General features: G+C 53.2%; 1 protein-coding gene across 3 annotated transcripts; it reads right to left on the reverse strand.

Moving 5' to 3' along the window:
- Nucleotides 1-1,706: 1,706 nt before the first annotated feature.
- On the reverse strand, nucleotides 1,707-23,233 carry HAPLN3 (hyaluronan and proteoglycan link protein 3). 3 transcript variants are annotated; one of them, XM_024232976.3, is made up of 5 exons: nucleotides 20,359-23,233; nucleotides 11,673-11,843; nucleotides 5,804-6,172; nucleotides 3,382-3,684; nucleotides 1,707-2,677 (listed from the first exon to the last, which is right to left on the reverse strand). In XM_024232976.3, exons 2-5 carry the CDS (start codon nucleotides 11,794-11,796, stop codon nucleotides 2,391-2,393), a joined length of 1,083 nt encoding a protein of 360 aa, XP_024088744.1. In that variant the 5' UTR covers nucleotides 11,797-11,843; nucleotides 20,359-23,233; the 3' UTR covers nucleotides 1,707-2,390. The 3 variants fall into 3 exon arrangements, with proteins under 3 accessions (XP_024088744.1, XP_024088745.1, XP_054387802.1); XM_024232977.3 differs by lacking the exon at nucleotides 20,359-23,233 and adding an exon at nucleotides 17,852-18,072; XM_054531827.2 differs by lacking the exon at nucleotides 20,359-23,233 and adding an exon at nucleotides 11,924-12,219.
- Nucleotides 23,234-23,397: the final 164 nt, after the last annotated feature.

Below are 23,397 nucleotides of genomic sequence, written 5' to 3' on the forward strand. Positions count from 1 at the left end.
GTGATATGTCTGTATGTGTGTGCACCTGGCTGTGCCTGTCACATGTGTGACGTGTGTCAGTCAGTGGGTGCCATATGGATTTACAAGTGGACACTGTCAAAGAACAACTCAAGCAAGACATCTGGTCACTTTGCATGCTTTGGTTCTTTGTGATCACACTGCTCTGGTGGGTTGGTAGACTGAGTCCAAGAACAGAGGCAAAAATCAGGATTTATAAGAAGGGAAGGAAAAAACAAACTGCAGACAGTCTGGGAACAGTGAATCTTGCTTACACAAGTTCAGGGTAAACTGCTTGCCAGCTACTAGCAAAATGGTCTGGGCATTCTGCCCTTGAGAACGCTATAGAGACTGGGCACAGTGGCTCACGCCTGGAATCCCAGCACTTTGGGAGGCCGAGGCCAGTGGATCACAAGGTCAGAATTCAAGACCAGCTTGGCCAACATGGTGAAACCCTGTCTCTACTAAAAAAATACAAAAATTGGCCAGGCATGGCAGCATGCACCTGTAATTCCAGCTACTCGGGAGGCTGAGGCAGGAGAATTGCTTGAACCCGGCAGGTGGAGTTTGCAGTGAGCCATGAGCCAAGATCGCACCACTGCACTCCAGCCTGGGTGACAGAGCAAGACTCTGTCAAAAAAAAAAAAAAAAGGACACTGTAGAATAGCAATGAAAACAATTCCAGTTGTTTACGGATTCCCCCAACAAACCTTGGGAGTTGAGCCCACACATGCATGCTAGGTAGTGTCCTTCCACCAGTGCCACCTCCTCAGACGCCTCCCTCATCGCAGTCGCTGGACATGCCATTGAGTCTTTGTGAATGTGTGTGTGTGTGTGTGTGTGTGTGTGTTGGTTCTTGCAGGCCAGTGTGAGTTCCTGGGTCCTGGTATCTTTTCAGGCATGGGCGTGTGTACAGTTGTTTGTTCATAGATACATACTTGTACCTCTACCTCTAGAAAAAACAGTGGGCCAAAGTCGAGTGTACAGCGCTGGTCACATAGTAGGCGCTCAATCATTACTTCATTAACTATTAACTGATTAGTTGGTGGTGCAACTGTCAGTGGCTTTCAAACTTGAACGTGCGTCAGAATCACCTAAAGGGCTTGGTGACAACAGACGGTGCCAGTCCACACCCCAGACTTTCTGACTCAGCAGGTCTCTGGTGGGGCCCAGGAATTTGCATTTCTAACAAGATCCCAGTGATGCTGATGCTGCAGACCTCACTATGAGGAGCACTGAGCTAAGGGAAGAACCGACGGAATAACTGGTTGGTGAGTGGCAGAGGCGTTCCCGCGCAAGGGAACAAGTCAAGTTTCCTGAGGCAGGGGTGGAGTGGGTGGCAGAGGGTGAGGCACACGGAGCACTGGCCCCTAGATCCCTGGCCTCTGAGGTCCTCTGGAGGGCACAGCCTCCTCTGTCTTCTGAGAGACACCTCTGGCTCTTCTGCTGAGCCTCACACAGACACACTGCCAAGGGGTGGGGATGGTGAAGACACAAGCCAAGTCCTCTGCCACCAGGCCAGCACCCACGACCCAGTGAACCATTGAGCAGGCAAGGCTAGAACCAGCCCACAGAGTTCCCTGTTCACCCCAGGGACCTGACCCAGCCAGCCTATGAAGCCTGGGCTAGAACTGCCCCCACCACACCCACCAGGCAGGGGGTTGCGCCCTGAGACCGAATGAGATGGAGACACAGAAAAGGGCTGGGGATGGCGGAAGGTGGTCATAGCACCATTTATTGTCCAGAGAAAGTACATACACCTGAGGGCCCCTCCCCACACAGGGAAACATGAGAAACAAATGACAACAAAACAGATTCTTCGGAACCGAGAGGGGAAGGGGAACAGGGAGGGGAATTTCTTCCTTCCCTCAGATTTCGCCCGGAAGCCTAGAACTGGCTTCCAGCCCTAGCCCCTCAGTGGGCAGACAGACTGGGGTCAGCAGCTTCACAGACAAGTAGAGGTGGCCAGGAGAGGCCCAAAGCCCAGCTCCGGAGGCCCCCGAGGCCCTCTTCCTCTCCCAGGCTGAGGGGCAGGGAGAACTGTGCCCACCATGTCCAGACTCCCAGCGGCATTCTGGACAGGCCACTGCCCACTCTGGGCACCAACCTCCTTAAGGGAGGGAGACCAGCCTGGATGGCGGGGAACCCTCCAGAAGCCCACAAAACCGCAAATGGCCCAGGGGAGCAGGCAGGATTCCTGGAGTGGGGCCTCCAGGAGCAAAGGGAGGCACTGGGTTCTGTTTGCTTTACAAAAAATAGTAAAAAAATGTTTAAAGAAAATTTAAATTGAGAAGTATAAAAACAGTTAAAATGGCTCCAACCCACAAGGGAAAACAAACCACTCAATAAATACACAGCCAGTGAGGGAATGCGGCAGGGGAGCATCCCAGGTGCTAGTGCTGGCGGTAGCAGTAAACACCGTACAAGCGGCTCTGCGGGTCGGGGAAGCCAAAGCTTCGGACCCCAGGCTCTGGGGGCCCACAGTTAGGATGCGGGTGAACCACAGGGTAGCGGACGCTGCCATCTGCCAGCCAGCCAGCGTGGCAGCGGTCCAGGCCATGGAACTTCCAGGCGGCAAAGAGCTGTCCCACCTTGGCGATCGTGGCATCATCTTCCTGGCAGGCCTCCCTTGCTTCTGTCAGTGTCAGCTTCTCAGGGTGCTCCAGGTAGTACACCCGCCCTGGGGGAAAGGGGGCGTGAGTGCCGGACAGCGCAGGGGGCAGCCAGAGAGCACAGCGGGGCCTGCAGAGATGCCAGCCCCAAAGACCCATCTGAGCCCAGGGAGCTACCATACTGTAGGCATCTGCAGAGAACACTTCCTAATCTTCACCCTGTCCCAGAGAGCTCTGTCCCACCTGCCATAGAACCCAGGTCCCTCCAGTCATGTCTGCACTCCCCCATCGCCCTTCCCTATTTAGGTGGGTGGGCACCCCACCTAGGCTGGACCAGTCAGAGTCTCTTGCCCATTCGGTCACTTACTGAACACCTACTATGTGTCAGACACTTTTCCAAGGGCTTGGCATATGACACTGAACCAGTTTCTGTTTTTACTTGCTCATCTTCCTATGAAATGAGCTGCTTTGTGAAGACAGGCTGTGTTTTATTCGTCTGTGATTCCCCAGAGCCTACTCTAGGCCCCAGCATATGGTAGGCACTCAGTAAACATTTGATGAATGAAGAAACCAATGATTTATGCCCTGCATAACGCAGCAGCAGCAAAGCAGTCAAAACTCAACCAGATGCTGCTTCTAGGGTGGCTGGTGCTCTTGGCCTCCAGGTGGCAGTACCAGCAGAGCCAGCAGAGGGGGCCAGAGCTCCCCAGAAGCTGCCCTCTCACAGGTCCCGGGTGGCCACCAAACCCGCAGGCTTGGCCATTCCACTCACCCTTGAGGGCAGTAGCGAAGCAGAATACATCATAGCGGTGCAGGCGGCGGTGGCGGGGGCCGTAGCTTCGCACGCCAGGTGCCAGGCCCGGGCCGCCGCAGGGCTGCCGGGGCAGCATGATGGGGTACTGCACTGTGGCATCCTGCAGCCAGCCCGCGTTGCACCAGTCCAGGCCCTCCTCCCAGGCCCGGAAGAGCTGCTCAAAGGAGGCCACCACCGCGCCCTGCTCTGCACAGACCTGCTGGCCCTCGTGGAAGTTGAGCTGGTAGCGCCCATTGGGGGACTGGTAAGGAAAGACCACACCTGCGGGGGGAGGAAAGAGGAGCTTAGGTGGTGGCCAGGGGCCCAGCTGGCTGGACACCCCGCTATCCTCCCACCTCCACTGGGACATGTGCTGCCTGCAACACACACATACACCGTCCCTCAGAAAAACTCAGCAAACCTCTGACCTCCTGTCCGTTGCCGCCTCTCTCCTGGGACTCAGCTGGTTCACAGCAGTACTCAGAAAACATCCATGAGTTAAGGTAATTAATTAGTCCATTAATGTCCCCAACAATGCCCCCAGCCTAATCCGCAAGGCTGTCGCCAGACCCCCAGTGAGGCTGTGCCATCTTCTCCAGACACGCCCGGGCTTTGGGCTCTAGGGGCCAGGTTTGACTCCCAGCTCCCCACTCGTTAGCTGGGACCTGATCGTCTATGTTATTATGAATGTGGAAATTTCCTAGGAAAATGCAAGGAACTTTCCACGTGTGGCAGATGATTTTCAGGAGAAGGAGAGGCCCTAGAGGCCATGGGGAGAGGGTTGGGGAAGGGCCTTCCATAAAGGAGACTCAAGGGCAGGGAGGTCTGGGGCAGGCGGTTTCTCTCCTTGTGGCCAGGGTCTGATAGGGGCCACAGGCTTCCCTCAAAAGATATGTTCGTGTTTGAAATTTTACTCTAATAAAAAGTTTTTAAACTTCTGAGATGTAGTCTCTAGCAAGTCAATGAAACCTTAAGGAGTAGAGGTGACCCTAGGGGTCTGGGAAGGACACTGCTTGGCTGCTGTTGTTTACCCAGAGTCTTTGGAATCTCCTCCCTGTGGCCAAGGACCCGGGAACAGCCTGAGCCCCAAACCTCCAATCTCACCAGGGCCGGAAGCCAGGCACCTGGGCAAAGCCAGATTGGGTGGCAGAGAAGCCCATGGGCCCTGACAATCAGCTTGCAGCCTCCACGTGTGTTTGCAGGGGGACTATTTCATGCCTGGTTCCACCCCAAATTCCTAGCCCTTGAAGCCCCAGGAATGGGGTGAGGGCTTCCTGTTTCTCTAGGCTGCCCATGCAGACCCCAGACCAATGACCCTTGCAGGTTCTCCCCAACTCCACTGCCACCCCAACTTCAAGAATGACGAATGTGGCCCCTCTGAACCACCATGTAAGCCATGTGGACACTGGTGGCAAAGACAGAGAACGCATTTTAAGGACATACATCTTATCCTCATTGCCTCTGAGGGAGGTAAAGGAGGAAAGATTGTGATGCCCCATTTTACGCCTGAGAGGCCCAGGGCTCTAAGGGGGATGAGGCATTTACCCAGATGTCATAGCTGGGACGGGCTGAGGCTAAAGTCAGGTCACCTTCCTCTATCCCCGAACTGCCTCCCTAACATGCGGGAGAGATGTGAGGACACACAGCCCCATCCTAGAGACAGAGAAGGTAAATACAAATTAAAGATCAAACAGGGACCCCACATACAAGATCTGGCTTGCAGGGTGTGGCTGGTTTGGACAGCACTGGGTTTTTGGTTTTGGTTTTGGGGGGGCTTTTTGTTTGTTTTTTGTTTTGTTTTGTTTTTAAAAAGGAGGTTTTTACATAAAAATCAGGAGATCTTACATAAAAATACAAGCTTATCTTGTCAAGCCAGAAAATTTGGCAGAGTGGGGTCTGCATTCTGGTGTGGCATCATCAGCTGGGCCTGAGTAGTGTGGGAGCTCCCTGGGGACAGGACAAGGGCTCAGGAGTGTGCCCAGTCCTCACCACTTCCATCTTCTCACACTGGGCTGCCTCATTTGCTTGTGTTACCCGCTAACCTTGCTTAAATCTCAGCTCTGTCTCTAATAAGCTGTGGGACCAGCTCCGGTTTTCCTCTCTCTGAATGAGATGTGAATGAGAGCGGGTAGAGGGGAACAGATTCTAGAGGCTGGGTGCTTGGGTTCAGACCCCAGCTCTGTCGTTTACAAGCTGTGTGACCTTAGGTAAGTTACTTGACCTCTCTGTGCCTCAGTTTCCTCACCTGTAAAATGAGGGTCATAACAGTAGCTTCCCTGTGGGTTGTTTTGAGAATTTAGTACTTTTAAATGTCTAAAGCACAGAGGTCTGGATGTTTTCTCTGGTCCTCTCCCCTCTGCTCTCAGGTCCCAGTGTCACCCAGTCCCCGTCAGGGTCTCACCCCGCAGCTCCAGCTCCACCAGACCGCTTTCATCCTCTAGCCCATCAATGACCTCACAGCGGTAACGCCCATAGTCCTCCAGCCGCAGATCCTGGATCTCCAGCGAGACGTCATGCTCCTTGTCCTGCCGCAGGTGCACGCGGCCTTGGTAGTCCCCAAAGGAGCGGTGCCTCAGCCCGATGGCCACCAGCACGTCCTTCTCTGGGGCCCCGTTCTCCGACAGCTTCCACCATTTGATGCGCACGCGTCTCGGGGAGACCAGGGCCGGCTCGTAGCGGTAGTGGCAGGGCAGGATCACACTGGCCCCTTGGTAGGTGAACAGGGTCTCCTCGGGTGTCTCCACCACCAGCTTCACTCCATTGAGGAGGTCTTGGGGGAGAGACAGGGTGCAGATGAGACCTGCTGCAGCACATCTGTACCCCTGCAAGGGCCACCGCACACCCTCATCCGTGGCTCCTCCAGGCTCAGATTGCAAAAATGGCCACCATGCTCCACCCCTCCCTGTATCCACATGCTCTGCAATGTGACTTTGCATCTCCTTCCATCAAGAGATGACATTTATTCCCCCACCCCCTTGAATCTGTGCTGGCCTTGCCACTTGCTTGACCAACTGAATGCCTTGGAAGCGACTGTTCATCATGCCTGTTCTAAGCATAGGTCCCAGGGGGCCTTGCTGCTTCCACTCTTTTTCTTAGGACTTTGCCAGCCACCATGAGCACATGGCCAGGCTTGCCTGCTAGAGGATGAGAGAATACACAGAAAAGAGACAGGGCGCCCCAGCTGAGGCCATCCTACAACAACCAGCCCCCAGCTGACCTGCCCACCACAGGCAGGCACATCTGCAAGACCCAACCGCAAGACCTGAAGAAATAGAGCCCACTCCAAAATGCTGACCCACGGAATCATGAGCTAAACAAATGGCTGTCATCCTAAACAAGTCACTAAGTTTTGGGTGGTTTGTTATGCATCAAAATCTAACCAATGGAGCAGGCAACAAGAGCCACCCCACATGAGGTACATGGCCAGGAGAAGTAGCCCTGATAAGGATCCCTCGGAGTTTCCTTCCCCAGCACACTGGCCAAAGGACAGCACAGCCCCGGCTTTACTCTCTGGTCCAGCTGTCCACCATAACTGTTCCCAAATACCAAGCAGCCTAGTGAGCTAAGGGCAGAACTTCTAAAGGAGACTACGCTCATGGCTCAGAGTTACAAATACACACAGAACTCAACATGCAACAAAAGAATCAAGTTCATAGGCTAAGGCTGCCTTATCTTTGACTTGGGAGCCCCTATTGGGACCTCACTGATTCATTCTCTTGGGTCTAGACTTCAAGCCATGCTTGATTTACTCAAGGTGGGGACAGGGGCCAGGCACGGTGGTTCACGCCTATAATCCCAACACTTTGAGAGGCCAAGACAGGAGGATTGCTTCAGCCCAGGAGTTTGAGACCAGCCTGGGCAACATAGTGAGACCCTGTCTCTACAAAAAAATTTTTAAAACTAGCTGGGTATGGTGGTAGGTGCTTGTGGTCCCAGCTACTCGGGAGGCTAAGGTGGGAGTATTGTTTCAGCCCAGGAAGTCAAGGCTGCAGTGAGTCATGATCGCACCACTGCATTTCAAACTGGGTGAGAGAGCAAGACTCTGTTGCTGAAAACAAAATAAAAACAAGTTAATTAATTAAAAAGGTGGAGGCAAGGGGACAGCCTCATGGGTAAGCAGGAGACAGACAGGGAGGTTCCCTGTAGAGAAATCATGCTGAAAAAGAGCTATACCTAATGCGGCAGATTGCCATATGCAGAAGTCTCCAAGTGTGGCCCTCGGGCCAGCAGCGTTAGCATCACCAGGAATTTGTCAGAAATGCACATTATGGGGTCCCAGTGCATCAGAGACCCTGGGAATGGGGTCCAGCCTCCAGGGGACTCTCAGACTCATTCAGATTAGAGCTGTCCTGCTCTGCAGAGGCAGTAGGTACAGAGGTTTGGAGTCAGGCAATTTGGGCTCGCCCTTGGTTCCACCTTTTCCCAGCTGTGTAATCCAGGGAAGTCAAGCCTCAGCTTCCCCATTTGTAGAATGGGTTAATCACAGTCCCTACAGAGGGCTGTGGTAAGGTCCAAATCAGGTAAGGCAGGACGCCTGGCACACAGAAAGTGTCCAATAGATATGAAGCAGGGCTATCATTTAGGGGCCACTTCCTTGGTTCTTCCCAACTCTCTTAAGTAAACTACCTTTGAAGCTTTAACCTGAATAAAATGAAGATGTATATCCATATTATAAAATACTATACAGCCATGTAAAATAATCTGGTAGATGTATATTCATTCATTGACTTAGAAAATGATTTCTATTTTATGAGGTGATAAGGGAGACTACAAAAATCACATGTATGACATGAGCTGGTTTTTGCTGGAGAAAGTTTTCTAAATCATAAAAGAATGGCTCAGCCAGGTGCGGTGGCTCACGCCTGTAATCCTAGCACTTTGGGAGGCCAAGGCGGGCAGATCACTTGAGGCCAGGAGTTCGAGACTAGCCTGGCCAACATGGTGAAGCCCCATCTCTACTAAAAAAACAAAAATTAGCTGGGCACAGTGGTGCACGCCTGTAGTCTCAGCTAACTCAGGAGGCTAAAGTGGAAGGATCTCTTGAGCTCAGGAGGCAGAAGTTGCAGTGAGCCGAGATCACACCACTGCACTGGTATGACAGAGTGAGACCCTGTCTCAAAAAAAAAAAAAAGGAAAGGCTAGAAAGAGATACCTAAAAAGTTAACAGTGTTTCCCCTGGGTGGCGGGATTATATATGACTTGGCTTACATATTCAGGGACAAAAGGGAAAGAGAAAAATGAAATGTTGGCCTGGTAGTGTAGCGAAACTATGAGTAGGAAGTTTAAGTTTTTTAAATTCCGCAAATCTCATTAAAGTAGTGCTTGTAGGCCGAGCGTGGTGGCTCATGCCTGTAATCCCAGCACTTTGGGAGGCAGGCAGATCACGAGGTCAGGAGATCAAGACCATCCTGGCTAACACGGTGAAACCCCGTCTCTACTAAAAATACAAAAAATTAGCCGGGCGTGGCGTCAAATGCCTGTAGTCCCAGCTACTCGGGAGGCTGAGGCAGGAGAATGGCATGAACCCGGGAGGCAGAGTTTGCAGTAAGCCAAGATCGCACCACTGCACTCCAGCCTGGGTGACAGAGCGAGACTCTGTCTCAAAAAAATAAATACATAAATACATAAATAAAGTAGTGCTTGTACAACAAAATAAATTCTGAAGGAAAAGGATGTGGTCGGCTAAATAATGGCCTCCCAAAATACCCTAAATCCTGATCCCTAGAACTTGTGAACATTACCTTCTGTGGCAAAATGGACTTTGCAGATGAGGTTAAACTAAGGATGTCGAGACGGGGAGGGTATCCTGAATTTTCCAGAGGGGCCCTAAATGCAAATGCGAAGTACCTGTTTAGAGGGAGGCAGAGGGAGATTTGCATAGAAAAGAAGAGAAGGCCACGTGACCATGGAGGCAGAGACTGGAGGGAGGCAGCTACAGCCCGGGAATGCCAGCAGCCACCAGAACCGGAAGAGGCAAGGGAAGAACAGATTCTCCCCAAGAGCCACAGGAGGCTCAGTCCTATCCGCACCTCGATTTCTGCACAGTGAAACTCATTTTGGATTTCTGGTGCCTAAAGCAGTGAGAGAATACATTTCTGTTGTTTCAAGCCACAAAGTTTGTGTTAATTTGTTACAGCTGACCTAGGAGACTAATCAAAAGAGGGCAAATGCCTGGGCAGGCACAATCATCTACTCAAAGGCAGAGGGAAAGGTGAGAAACACCCAGCGCTGTACTTGCAGGCTCATGTGTCGTCTCTGCACCAGGCTGTGAGCTCTTCATGGCAGGTGCTGGGTATTGCTGAGACCAGCAATCTGGTTCGTTCCTTCAACAAACAAGTGGAACAAGTTTGTTGTTGTTGTTTTTTGAGGCAGAGTCTCGCTCTGTCACCCAGGCTGGAGTGCAGTGGCATGATCTCAGCTTACTGCAACCTCCTCCTCCCAGGTTCAAGCAATTCTCATGCCTCAGCCTCCTGAGTAGCTGGGATTACAGGTGCTAATTACACCCGGCTGGGATTACACCCGGCTAATTTTTTGTTTTTTGTGGGTCTTTTTTGAGATGGAGTCTCACTTTGTCGTTCAGTCTGGAGGGCAGTGGCGTGATCTCGGCTCACTGCTACCTCCGCCTCCCAGGTTCAAGCGATTCTCCTGCCTCAGCCTCCTGAGTAGCTGGGATTAAAGGCACCTGCCACCACGCTCGGCTACTTTTGTATTTTCAGTAGAGACAGGGTTTCACCAAGTTGGTCAGAAAGGTCTTGATCTCTTGACCTCGTGATCCATCCACCTTGGCCTCCTAAAGTGCTGGGATTACAGGCATGAGCCACTGCGCCTGGCCAATTTTTTGTATTTTTAGTAGAGACGGGGTTTCCGTATGCTGGTCAGGCTGGCCTCGAACTCCTGACCTCAAGTGATCCACCCACCTCAGTCTCCCAAAGTGCTGGGATTATAGGCATGAGCCACTGCACCCAACCCTCAGCTTGTCTTTTTAATAGCTGTGTGACCTGGACAACTGGATCAACTCTCTGAGCCTCAATTTGCTCATCTATGAGAAGGGATGATAATAGAATCTACTTTCAGGCTGTGAGGGCAGGCAGCATCAATTCAGCCTGGTCAGCACCCGTGCTGCACTAGTGGTTAAAAATGTGTATTTTCGGCAAGGCTCGTTGGCTCACGCCTGTAATCCCAGCACTTTGGGAGGCTAAGGCGGGTGGATCACCTGAGGTCAAGAGTTCAGGACCAGCCTGGCCAACACGGTGAAACCCCCGTCTCTACTAAAAGTACAAAAATTAGCCAGGTGTGGTGGCGGATGCCTGTAATCCCAGCTGCTCGGGAGACTGAGGCAGGAGAATCGCTTGAACCCGGGAGGCAGAGGCTGCAGTGAGCCGAGATCGTGCCACTGCACCCCAGCCTGGACAACAAAGTGAGACTCCATCTTAAAAAAACAAACAAACAAACAAACAAAATGTGTATTTTCACCCTTGCCTACGTCAGGGCTTTTGTGATTAGAGGAGACGACATATGCAAAATATCTAGAAGCACGCCCAACCCATGATGGGTGCACAATAACTGCTACTTTAAAACGTTCCCTGCCCAAGGCCACACAGCTAGTAAGAGGTAGCATTATAAGATTCAAACTCGGGCCAGGCATGGTGGCTCATGCCTGTAATCCCAGCAATTTGGGAGGTCGAGGCAGGTGGATCACCTGAGGTCAGGAGTTCGAGACCAGCCTGGCCAACATGGTGAAACCCCCTCTCTACTAAAAATACAAAAATTAGCCAGGCATGGTGGCACATGCTTGTAATCCCAGCTAGTCGGGAGGCTGAGGCAGGAAAATTGCTTGAACCCGGGAGGCGGAGGTTGCAGTGAGCCGAGATGGCACCATTGCACTCCAGCCTCGGCAACGGAGTGAGACTTTATCTCAAAAACAAACAAAAAAAAAACATTCAAACTCACATCTATTCGACCCCCAAGTCCCCTTTCCACTTGGGGGACCAGGGGAGGACACATTCAAGCTGGACCTTGAACAACTGGCAAGACTTTTAGGGAAAGTAAAAAGCCTAAGTGAATTGGGCCCCATGACGAAGGGGCTGGCGAACACAGGAAAATGAAATCACCCCTTCCTCTGTCTGAGAAGCAAGCTGGTCCACTACAACGGCCCTGCTGGAACAGGGCTGCTGTCCCTGTCCCAGCCCGGAACCCGCAGATCACAGCAAGAGCCAAGGAGGTCTAGGTCACCCAGGGGAGCAAAGAGCTGGGTGCAGGAGGTCGCCTACCTTTGCCATGACCGTTGCCTGCGTTCTGGTCGTTGGTGCTGCTGGAGTAGTAGAAGCCGTTGTAGAAGGGCAGTCCGTAGGAGCCGGGCAGCAGGAGCAACGGGACCAGGAGCAGCAGGCCCATCTCCTCATGCCAGGGTGACCCGGGCCAGGCTGGGGCCCCAGGGCAAACTGGGAAGGGGAGGAAAACAAGGCAATTAGAAAAGCCCGGCTTCCAGGGCCCCCATCCCCTCTGCTCCAACACCACTCACTCGCTTGCTCAACAGCTCACTGTGGGACACCTGCTGCCTGCGTGCCAGGTGCTGTTCCCAGAGCTGAGAAGACAGCAGTGACAAGCTAGATGAGGTTCCCACTTTCAGGGAGCTGCACCCCAAAGGCAAGACGGGAGATCAGCAAAGAGACAAATCATAAGAAAGAAGTATCAGGCAGCTAAAAGACAGTAGAGAAAATTAAGCAGGATGATATGATAGGCTCAATGTTTTTCAAGCCAGAATTTGAAAGGTTATGGGCAGGCCAGGCATGGTGGCTCACGCTTATAATCCCAGCACTTTGGGAGGCTGAGGCAGGCAGATCACCTGAGGTCGGGAGTTTCAGACCAGCCTGGCCAACATGGAGAAACCCCGTCTCTACTAAAAATACAAAATTAGCCAGGCGTGGTGGCACATGCCTGTAATCCCAGCTACCCGGGAGGCTGAGGCAGAAGAATCGCTTGAACCCGGGAAGCGGAGGTTGTGGTGAGCCAAGATCACGCCATTGCACTCCAGCCTGGGCAACAAGCGTGAAACTCTGTCTCAAAAAAAAAAAAAGAAAAGAAAGGTATGAGCAGCATTTTTTAATGACGCCAAATAAACTAGACTAGAATAGAAAATATAAGGGTGAATAGATGGTATGTTAAGTAAAAATGAGTCCTGCATTGTGAACCCTTTTTTTTTTTTTTTTTGAGACGGACTCTCGCTCTGTGGCCCAGGCTGGAGTGCAGTGGTGCAATCTCAGCTCACTGCAACCTCCTCCTCCTGGGTTCAAGAAATTCTCCTGCCTCAGCCTCCTGAGTAGCTGGGACTACAGGTGCGTACCACCAAGCTCGCCTAATTTTTTGTATTTTTAGTAGAGATGGGGTTTCACTGCGTTAGCCAGGATGGTCTTGATCTCCTGACCTAGTGATCCGCCCGCCTCGGCCTCCCAAAGTGCTGAGATTACAGGCATAAGCCACTGCGCCCAACTCAAAAATAATTTTCTAACACCATGCTAGAGGTCTTGGGGGCTATTCCAGTTTGGGTAGGCACTCAAAAGAGGTAGCCAACCCATGGGCTGTAGTTTGATGATTTGATTTTTTAAAATATTGTATTAAAATATTATGTCTTGATTACTAAGATTTCTAGGAAAATCCCTTCCTCCCCCACTTAAATCTCACACCAAGGGCTACTGCCTCACTCACGTCACCCTAGCCCTGCTCACTTGCCATTTACTGCGTGTTCTCAACAATTAAAAGATGGAGTCACTCCTTGAAGGAGCTTGGTCCAGGGAGGGGTCAGAGTCGTGGGCAGGCAGTCTTGACTGCTGTGCGGTGAGTACCAAGATGGAGGTACAGAAACAGGAATATCCAAATGAGACTAAAGGCTCAGGAGTTTGCCAGGTGGAGAAGGACTGACAGGTTTATCCAGCAGGGCACTGCCACTACAAAGGTGTAGATGCCAGCAAGAGTCCCAAGCCTGGCGGTGCTGGGGGTGTACAGGAAGTCCTCCGTTTGTCCCACACACCCACCAGGTCCATCGTCTGTCCTTCTCTGACATGTATTGGTCCCTATTGTCCCGGTTCCCCAGGGCCTCTGACTTCCAGTGGGATTGAGCCAATGGGAGGCACTCAGAGAAGACAGCAGAGAGGGAAGAGAAGGAAGACGGGGCATTGCTTCCCGGCTCCCTCGCCACCCCAGTGCCTCTGTCATGGAGTGTCTGCTGCTGCTGGTCTCTGCGTCCCCCACTTCCTTGTTGGGTCCCCTCACCCTACTCTCTAGAAGTCATTCCTCCATTAAAGTCTCTTTATTGGAATCATCTGGGCTGAATTCTGCTTCCTGCCAAGACCCTGGCTGCATGGGGGAGAGGAGGTAAGGGGGTCACCAGGGCCAGTGTCTGGATACCTTGGGTGTCAGGCCCAGAAGCATATCCTGTTTTGTTTATTTTTTTTAAAAGATAGAATCTCACTCTGTCGTCCAAGCTGGAGTGCAGTGGCAAGATCTCAGCTCACTGCAACCTCCATCTCCCGGGTTCAAGTGATTCTCGTGCCTCAGCCTCCCGAGTAGCTGGGATTACAGGCATGCGCCAACACGCCCCACTAATTTTTGTATTTTTTGTAGAGACGGGGTTTCGCCATGTTGGCCAGGCTGGTCTCAAACGCCTGGCCTCAAGTGATCCGCCCACCTCGGCCTCCCAAAGTGCTGGGATTACAGGCGTGAGCCACCACACCTGGCCAGAAGCCTATCCTTTGTCCTGGAGGCCAGTGATGGCTTTAAACAGAGAAGCCACAGGATCAGACTCACATCTTAAGACACTTCCCTGCAGGGGCTGAGTGGAAGGTGGACCTGGGGGCAGCAAGACCAGAATAACAGCAGGCAGCTGCAAACATCACTATGATTATCATGTAGCAACGTGGAAGAATGCTTAGGGTGTGAGTTAAAATAGACAAAGCAGAACATACAATTGCCTCTGCTATGATTGCAACCATGTGGTCTTGTGAATGCCTGTGTACAGGATCCAGAAGATGAGGAAACACTTAAAGAGGAAGGGAGACGGACAGAAGGGAGAAAGGAAGGAAGGAAAGAAGGGAGGGAGGGAGGAAAGAAAGGGAGGGAGGGAGGGAGGAAAGAAGGGAGGGAGGGAGGAAAGAAGGGAGGGAGGGAGGGAGGAAAGAAGGGAGGGAGGGAGGGAGGAAAGAAGGAAAGAAGGGAGGGAGGGAGGAAAGAAAGGAGGGATGGAGGAAGGAAGGGAGGGAGGAGAGAAAGGGAGGGAGGGAGGGAGGAAAGAAAGGGAGGGAGGGAGGGAGGAAAGAAGGGAGGGAGGGAGGGAGGAAAGAAGGGAGGGAGGGAGGGAGGAAAGAAGGGAGGGAGGGAGGAAGGAAGGAAAGAAGGGAGGGAGGGAGGAAAGAAAGGAGGGAGGGAGGAAGGAAGGAAGGAAAGAAGGGAGGGAGGGAGAAAGGAAGGAAAGAAGGGAGGGAGGGAGGAAGGAAGGAAAGGAAGGAAGGAAAGGAAGGAAGGAAAGGGAAGGAGGGAGGAAAGAAGGCAGGCAGACACACACAGCACTGGCTTGTTAGAGTGATGGGATTGTGGAGGAAACATTCTTGTTTCCAGAACAGTTAGGAGCTCTTGCTGGAGAGAATGGATGTAAAGAAAGTTGAGAGGCAGAATCCACCATTCTCTTAGACACCTTCACAGAAATCCTGAGGCCCAGACCTGCCATCTGTGCTGTGCACTGCAGCCAAGACACTACCAACCCTGAGGCCCCGCTTCTTGTCCAAGAGGAATTCATTCCCCTGTTGACACCTGTAAGGCCTCTTGGTGATGGAGAACTGGGAGGACTAAGCACAATGGGGCAACCTGGTACAGAGTTTGGGAACTGGAAGATCGGAGTTCAAATCCCACCTCTACTATTTATTCACTGCGAGATTCTGGGCAAGTTTCCTCGGTTGCGAAATGGAGATCATAAAACTCACCCTGGTATATTTCTCGCCAATGCATTCTAGTTTTCTCCTAAAGTCACAGAGGTCTAGACGGGTGCATGACTGCTCAGCTGAAGACGCATTTCCAGCCTCCCTCGCAGCTAGGAGAGCTATGTGACTCAGTTCTGGTCAATGGCAGCAAGCAGAAATAACATGCCATATCCAGGTCTGGCAGTTAAAACAATTACAGATGCCTTTCCCTGTTATTCCTTCCCCCAACCTTCTGGAAACCACAGTATCCAGCTTAGAGTCAGAGATGGAAACCACAGATTGAATGGCAGAGCTGCCAATCAGCCCTGGACCTCCTCCACTTGCACTGTCCCATGAGAAAGAAACAGAGTCCTATCATATTTAAGCCACCATTTTTTTGCATCTTTTTTTTTCTTTTTTTTTTTTGAGACGAAGTCACTCTGTCGCCCAGGCTGGAGTGCAATGGTGCAATCTCGGCTCACTGCAACCTCTGCTCCCAGATTCAAGCAATTCTCCCTGCCTCAGCCTCCTGAGTAGCTGAGATTACAGGCACCTGCCACCACGCCCGGCTAATTTTTGTAATTTTTTATAGAGACGGAGTTTCGCCATGTTGGCCAAGCTAGTCCTGAACTCCTGACCTCAGGTGATCTGCCCACCTCGGCCTCCCAAAGTGCTGGAATTACAGTCATGAGCCACCGTGCCCGGCCTGCATCTCTTTGTCAACACAGCTTAGCCTCACTTGTCCTAACAAATACACACACCACAGCATTACTATGATCAGTATAAAAGTATGAACAGCTGAGCACTTACTCTCTCACTTATTTTATTTTATTTTTGTTTTTGCCTTGAGGCCAAGTCTCACTCTGTCGCCCAGGCTGGAGTGCAGTGGTGCGATCTCGGCTCACAGCAACCTCCGCCTCCTGGGTTCAAATGAATCTCCTGCCTCAGCCTCCCAAGCAGCTGGGATTACAGGTGTGCGCTGTACTCTTTGTATTTCTAGTAGAGATGGGGTTTCGCCATGCTGCCCAGGCTGGTCTCAAACTCCTGGGCTTAATCGTTCTGCCCGCTTCCGCCTCCCAAAGTGCTGGTATTACAGGCATGAGCCGCCACACCTGGTATCTCTCATTTAATCCTTACCACTACTCCAACATGTGAGCCTAGTAGTGTTCCCATTTTGCAGATGGAAAAACCAAGGCACAGAGAGACTAAATCATATGCCCAAGGTCATCCAGCTAGGAAGTGGCAGAGCTAGGATTCGAACCCACTCCAGGCCCAAAGCCTGGAACCATGCCAAATTCAGGGAGGTGATTGTGTGGCACACACAGCCCAGTGGCCCAGAGAAAACCCTTGTAAGAGTTTGTTTCCTCTCCCTTCCTTCAGGCTCCACACCTGGAACCAGGAGGGAAGTGGGGCCAAGACTTGATGTTGAGCTTGATGTCCCGGGCTCCCTGCTGTCCCTGGGCACCTAGAGACTCCTTGAGCAGAGGGGCTCCCAGCTGCTGCTTATAATGTTTCCAGCCTCTTACAGCAGCTCATCTGGCACAAATGCTCCCTAGTGAGAAAGGGCTTCCTAAGGGTAAACAAATGCAGGCGTTTCTGCCACTAAGTGACATCAGTAACACCTCTCTTTGTTGGATGCTAACTCAGCAGTAATGTAATCTCACATTGAGGGGGATGCCAAGCAAATCAAAAGGAATTAGCTGGGCACGGTGGCTTACACCTGTTATCCCAGCATTTTGGAGGCCAAGGAGGGTAGATCACCTGAGGTCAAGAGTTTGAGACCAGCTTGGCCAACATGGTGAAACCCCGTCTCTACTAAAAATATAAAAAATAGATGGGTGTGGTGGTGGGTGCCTGTAATCCCAGCTACTCCAGAGGCTGAGGCAGGAGAATTGCTTGAACCTGGGAGGCGGAGGTTGCAGTGAGCTGAGATCACACCTTTGCACTCCAGCCTCGGCGACAGAGCGAAACTGCATCTCAAAAAAAAAAGAAAAGAAAAACAAAAGGAATTATAAGAAAAGATCAGCCCTGTGCCCAAGAACGAAAGGCCAGGAGGAAGCTGGCCATTTTCCAGGCCTCTCTCAGAGAGGAGCAGCACACAGGCCCAAAGTTTCAAGTTAAACTCATTGAGTTTGGGTCTTGGCTCTGCCACCTGCTAGCTGGGTGACCCCGGGAAAGTCATTTGAACTTTCCTCTCTCCAGAGAAAATTTCCTGTCTCCAGAGAAGACTAAAGGGGAACTCAGGGGCTGAGGACAAGCACAGCATTGAATGCTAAGGTCAGTGCACAGGACAGAGTCCTGTGTGGGAGTCGGGAGTGGCAATTGCCACTTGGTTGCTGCCTTGCCCCAGGTCCATCTCTGACCATCCCTGACCACTACCACTGAGGGAGGGGATGGGTAGCCTCCGCTCCCCTACCATGGCTATCCAGCCACCAACTCCTCAGGACCACCACAGAGGTGCCACCAGCTGGAAGGCCCAAGACCAAGTCCAGCCTAGTCACCTTGGCAGTGGATAGCTCCCCAAATCTTCTGAAGTCCTGCCTGGGCACTCAGACCTGGGCTCGGTATTGGAGCTGGACACACTGCATCCTGCTGAGTGACTTCGGGCAAGTTCACCTCTCTGTGCCTCCATTTCCTCATCTGTAAAGAAAAGGAACTTAAGGCGGGGTGCGGTGGCTCACACCTGTAATCCTAGAGCATTTGGGGAAGCTGAGGGGGTGGATCACCTGAGGTCAGGAGTTCGAGACTGGCCTGGCCAACACAGTGAAACCCCCATCTCTACTAAAAATACAAAACTTAGCTGAGTGTGGTGGCAGATGCCTGTAATCCCAGCTACTGGGGTAGCTAAGGCAGGAGAATTGTTTGAACCCAGGAGGCGGAAGTTGCAGTGAGCCAAGACCACACCACTGCACTCCAGACTGGCTGACACAGCAAGACTCCAGCTCAAGAAAAAAAAAAAAAAAAAAAAGGGCTGTGGTGACAATTATAGAAGATGTATGATATCTGGTCCCTGGCATGTAGCAGGTGCTCAACAAATGAACATGGCAAAGAGTTCAGGCTCTAGAAGCAGATTGGCTGCCTGCATTCAGTTCTGGCTCCACCCACTTACTAACCCTCTGTCATTGGACAAGTCGCTGCATCTCTCTGAGCCTCAGTTCCTTCATCTTTAAAATGGGGGTCACAAGCCAGGCACGGTGCCTCATGCCTGTTATCCCTGCACTTTGGGAGGCTGAGGTGGACGGATCACCTGAGGTCAAGAGTTCAAGACTAGCCTGGCCAACAAGGTGAAACCCCATCTCTACTAAAAATACAAAAATTAGCCGAGCGTGGTGATGGGCGCTTGTAGTCCCAGCTACTGGGGAGGCTGAGGCAGAAGAATTGCTTGAACCCGGGAGGCGGAGGTTGCAGTGAGCCGAGATTGAGCCATTGCACTCCAGTCTGGGCAACAAGAGCGAGACTCCATCTCAAAAAAAAAAAAAAAAAGTTGGGGGGGGTGTCACGACAATACCAAACAGAAAACACTCTCGTGAAGATTAAGGGAGAGAATAGCTGCAGAGCACTGAAAATACTGCCTGATGGTTGATAAGGAGCAAGCACTGGGAAAATATGACCTATTACTACTCTTGTGAGCAGTTCACACAGTGAAGTCTTACACCATCTCAGTGGCTCTTTTTCCTCTCTCACTGCCTACGAGATAAAGTGGTCACCACTGCCTCCTCTTCACAGTTGAGGAAACTGAGGCCAAGAGTGTGGAGGTCAGTGAACTACCCAAGGCGTTATCTTTGTCAAATATCTCGAACTTAGAGAAAGTTCAGGTTTCCTGATGACCAGCCCTTTGCTTCTCCCAGGCGCCCCTAGCCTAGGGACCCCTCCACCCAAGAACAATAAGCCTGGGCTTGGAGGGAGGGTGGGTGCCACCTCCCTGCCAGGTGCATGTCCGCACTGGGCCGTCCGTGAGTACAAGTCCCCCAGGTACCAGCAGGGGGCAGCATCGCCCTCGAGGTCTGCATGAGCGCTGCTCCCAGCGAGAAATTTGACATCCCTGTCCCTGTTTGCACAAGGCTTGATCTGCTCCTTTGAAACCTGCAGCCCCCAGAAGAATGAAAACCGGAGGTGTTTCCTACCGGCATTCCCAACCCGCTGGCCCGGGAGGCGTCGAGGGAGAGAAGCCAGGGCCCCTCTTAATCGCCGCCCCCTGCTCCAGGGAGCACAGGCACTCCCGCGGGTCAGCGCTGGACACCGAGGTCCCAACAGGTTTATAGGCTGCCTCTGACCACCCAACGAGCTGATGGCAGGACTGGGTCCAAGTGCCGCGCTGTTTCCATACTGGCTGCACACGAGCCTACGTTCCTCCCTGAGCGTCACCATCTCCCACCCAGGGCTCTGCCTTCCACCCTCCCTACACTTCTGGCCTCGCTGTCCCTGGGGCAAGAACCCCGGTGAGCGAGGTCTGGAACCCATAGGCATCCGTTGCATTTGCCCCAGGGCGCCCAGAGCCGGCCAGCCGCGGTCCAGAGGCGCAGGTCCGCCAGCCGCCTCGCAGGTTGCCCTCAGCCCCTCCCAGGACTCCCGGAGCCCCCGGAGCATCCAACAGATACCCAGGGGCAGGGCCTGGGGCGCCGCGGACGGCACTGGAGGCAGCCGACCCTGGACAGACGACAAGGGAGAGAGCCAAGCGGCCCCTGGCAGGAAGGGGGCTGGAGACGGAAGGTGGTCTCGGAGGCCACGGGGTCCGCTCGGGCTCTGCTCCCTCACGGTGGGCACCAGGGTCCGGCGCGAGTCCGCCCGCACCCCCGCGCGGCTCCCTCCCCACTTGTGCCCCGGGCGCCCCTCGCCCGCGATCACAGCCCATCTCAGCCCGGGCCTTCGCAGTGCCCGGCCCACACCTCCTGCCCCTTCCCCCGACCCTGCCCGGGAGGTGTGGGAACCCGCAGGGCACCCAAAGCAGTGAAGGAGGAACCCGGCCCGCACACAGCCCCAGAAGCCCAGCGACCCCTGAGCCACATACCGTCCCCAGGCACCTCCTCGACGGCTAGAGTCTCGGAGGCCGCGAGCTGTCCCGGTCCAAGGCAGCAGTCGGATTTCGGGGAACTTAAAAGAGCAGAAAGGAAGCGGCAGCAGAAAAACCCCCGCGCTCCCGCCGGACCAGCCCCTTAAAGGAACACGCGCACCTTTCCCTCCCAAGGGCTGGGCCCGAAGGGAAGAGTTGCTGCAGGCTTGAGCGGTCTCCAGACTCGCTGGGAACCACCGCAAAGGGGATGTGCAAGAGTTGAGGCTCTCACGTCTTGGGAAAGGAGAGTAGGGGTGGAATAGGAGAGTTTGGGGAGGGGGGATCCCCTTAGAAAGCCTGGTATACCAAAAACAGTCGGAGTAAGCAGAGGAAGCCCCGGTCCAGCATTCTGCTAGGGGCCAAGGCTGCTCCCCACCTTTGGTTGTGGAAGGGGTGAGACTTCTGTATTACTTTCTTTTCCAAATAGAAAGCAAGGGGGTGAGGCCAGGTGCAGTGAGTGGCTTATGCTTGTAACCCCAGCACTTTGGGAGGTGGAGGCCGGTGGATCACCTGAGGTCAGGAGTTCAAGGCCAGCCTGAGCAACATGGTGAAACCCTATCTCTATTAAAAATACAAAATTAGCTGGGCGTGGTGGAGCATGCTTGTAATCCCAGCTACTTGGGAGGCTGAGGCAGGAGAATGCTTGAACCCAGGAGGCGGTGGTTGCAGTGAGCCGAGATCATGCCATTGTGCTCCAGCCTGGGCAACAAGAGTGAAACTCCGTCTCAAAAAAAAAAGCAAGGGGTTGCTGACGTCCTCATGCCCCTGAGTTTGGCCATCATGAAACGCTGGCCAGATTCCTAACTCACTGTGAGGCACATAGCAGGTGCTACCCCAGGAATGGGGCTTGAATGAGTGGCCCTGGCTAGGAGGGGAGACACGGGGTGGGATGCCTCTGCAGCCTGCAGGGGCAACCAGGCTTCTGAGTGGTCCTCCAATAGGGGCGGGCCTCCCTTCAGAATCCTGCTAATCAGCACAGCCATCCAGGCAGCCGCTCAGGATGCCTCTGTTTGGACAGGGTGTTTTCTTTCCTGTCCAGACCAATGGGGGCCCTGGCCTGGACAGCCTGATGTTTCCTCAGCAGAAAAGACTAAGGAGGTCCTTCAGCTTTGGCTGGGGGAAGGGTCGAAGGGTCACAGGGTCACAGAGCCCAGAGCCTCTTCCTAAACACAGCTCAAGTTGGCCCATGAGTGTGTGTGTATGTGTGTGCATGTGTGTGTGTGTTAAACACAGCCAGGGGCAAATTGGAGCACAAAGAACTGTGATCAACAGGTAAACTGCACCTAAAAGAATGCCAGGCTTGATGGGCAAAGGGGAGCCAAGGTAGGTTCCTCTGCAGGTTCCCAACAGGGGAGAGGATGGACAGCAGGGAGAACACATTTTGTTACAGTTAAGTCAAGTTGAACATGCCAGCCAGGGGTAGGGGTAGCCAGCAGGTAGAATCTGAACGCTCACCCTCTGCCTTGCAGTGGGGCAGAAGAAAGTCAATGTGTAGAGGTGATGGTAAAAGCTGGGCAAATGGAAGACACTGCTAAGGGAGAGAAGCAAAGGAAGGAAGGAGGGGGTCAGGAGTGAGGGGACTCCACTCCAGGGTCCCAGGAGGAGGACTTTTAGAAGGCTGTGGCCAACCCATCCCAGAGCAGAGATGCTTCTCCCACTGTCTGCTCATCCCCAGGGTACGCTGGAACAGGGGTTCAGGGCAGGAAACTCCCCTGGGAGGGAGTCCTGAGGCTTGAAAGCACCCAGAAAGACTTGGCTCTAAACCCAATCCACACCGCTCCACAGAAGAGAGCTCTGAAACAGGAAGCAGTAGGCCAAGGGACCCCCAGGGGAAGGGAGTCCCCCATCCTCAGTTCCTACGAAGATCACGGCCTGGGCCTTTTATTCAGACCCTGCTAGGCCCAGGAGCCCAGCAACGGCAGATCTCAGAAAGGAACCACTTCCAGACTCATTTCCCTGATGTGGTTCCAGCAAAGCCACGCCCTCCCTTTGGCAGCCCTACTGCCCCACCTCCTGCTGCTCAGAGGCAGCCCCACCTCCTGCTACTCAGAGGCACCCCGTGCCTGCAGAACACAGCACGGCTCCCTAAGTTTGGAAAAATTCACCTTGACAAAGAGGGTGGTTTTTCCTACACCCCTTCCCAAGCTAGCCAAGCCTCTGCCTGCAAGTCACCCTCCCAGATCGCCAGCACACTGGCCTGCAAGGCCCGCCCCCACTTCTTGATGACCCCCACACAGGGGAGGGCAGAGAGGGTATCCCTGGAGCACACACACCAGTGGCCTACCAGGAACCAGTGTGTTCAAGCAGGAGGCCTCATGCCCACTTGGCAGAGCCGCGGCCCCCTCCTCCAGTCCCACGCTGCACCCACCCCAGGAACTCCCGCAGTTCTGAAGGCACCCAGGTTCACTGGGTTTCTTATAGTTTCTCCAGCCCACCGCTCCAGTTGCAGAGAGAATGGAAACTGCTGAACGGGAAAACCAGCTGCCCCAGCCAGTCTTCCCGGCAGGGAGGGAGCAAAAGCATTCAGAAGACAGTGTCTGCCAGGCGCTCGCTGGGCCCCTGCCTGCAGCAGTTGTGGGGCCCAGGGCCAGATAGGCACGGAGGTAGAAAACAGAGGGAAGAGGGGAAGTCAGGTTTTGAGGACCTGGAAGTCCTGACTCCCTCCAGGCCGCCCTGGACCAAAGTCTCCTGCCTCCTGCTATGAAGCTATGTGTAGTCAGGCAGGTGACATAAAGAAAGATGGGGCTGGGTGTGGTGGCTCACGCCTGTAATCCCAGCACTTTGGGAGGCCGAGGCAGGTGGATCACAAGGTCAAGAGATCGAGACCATCCTGGCCAACATGGTGAAACCCCGTCTCTACTAAAAATACAAAAATTAGCTGGGCATGGTGGTGTGCACCTATAGTCCCAGCTACTTGGGAGGCTGAGGCAGGAGAAATGCTTGAACCCAGAAGGCAGAGGTTGCAGTGAGCCGAGATCACACCACTGCACTCCAGCC

This window comes from Pongo abelii, chromosome 16 (genome assembly GCF_028885655.2).
Source record: "Pongo abelii isolate AG06213 chromosome 16, NHGRI_mPonAbe1-v2.0_pri, whole genome shotgun sequence".
Lineage (NCBI taxonomy): Eukaryota > Metazoa > Chordata > Mammalia > Primates > Hominidae > Pongo > Pongo abelii.

Coding starts and splice junctions, on each gene's coding strand:
- HAPLN3 (XM_024232977.3), bottom strand. CDS start 17,990: ATGAGGAAATGGAGGCACAGAGAGGTGAACTTGCCCGAAGTCACTCAG. Junction 11,844..17,851: donor GGGAGCTATCCACTGCCAAG/GTGACTAGGCTG, acceptor TCCCCTTCCCAG/TTTGCCCTGGGGCCCCAGCC. Junction 3,685..5,803: donor GGTGGAGCTGGAGCTGCGGG/GTGAGACCCTGA, acceptor CTCCCCCCGCAG/GTGTGGTCTTTCCTTACCAG.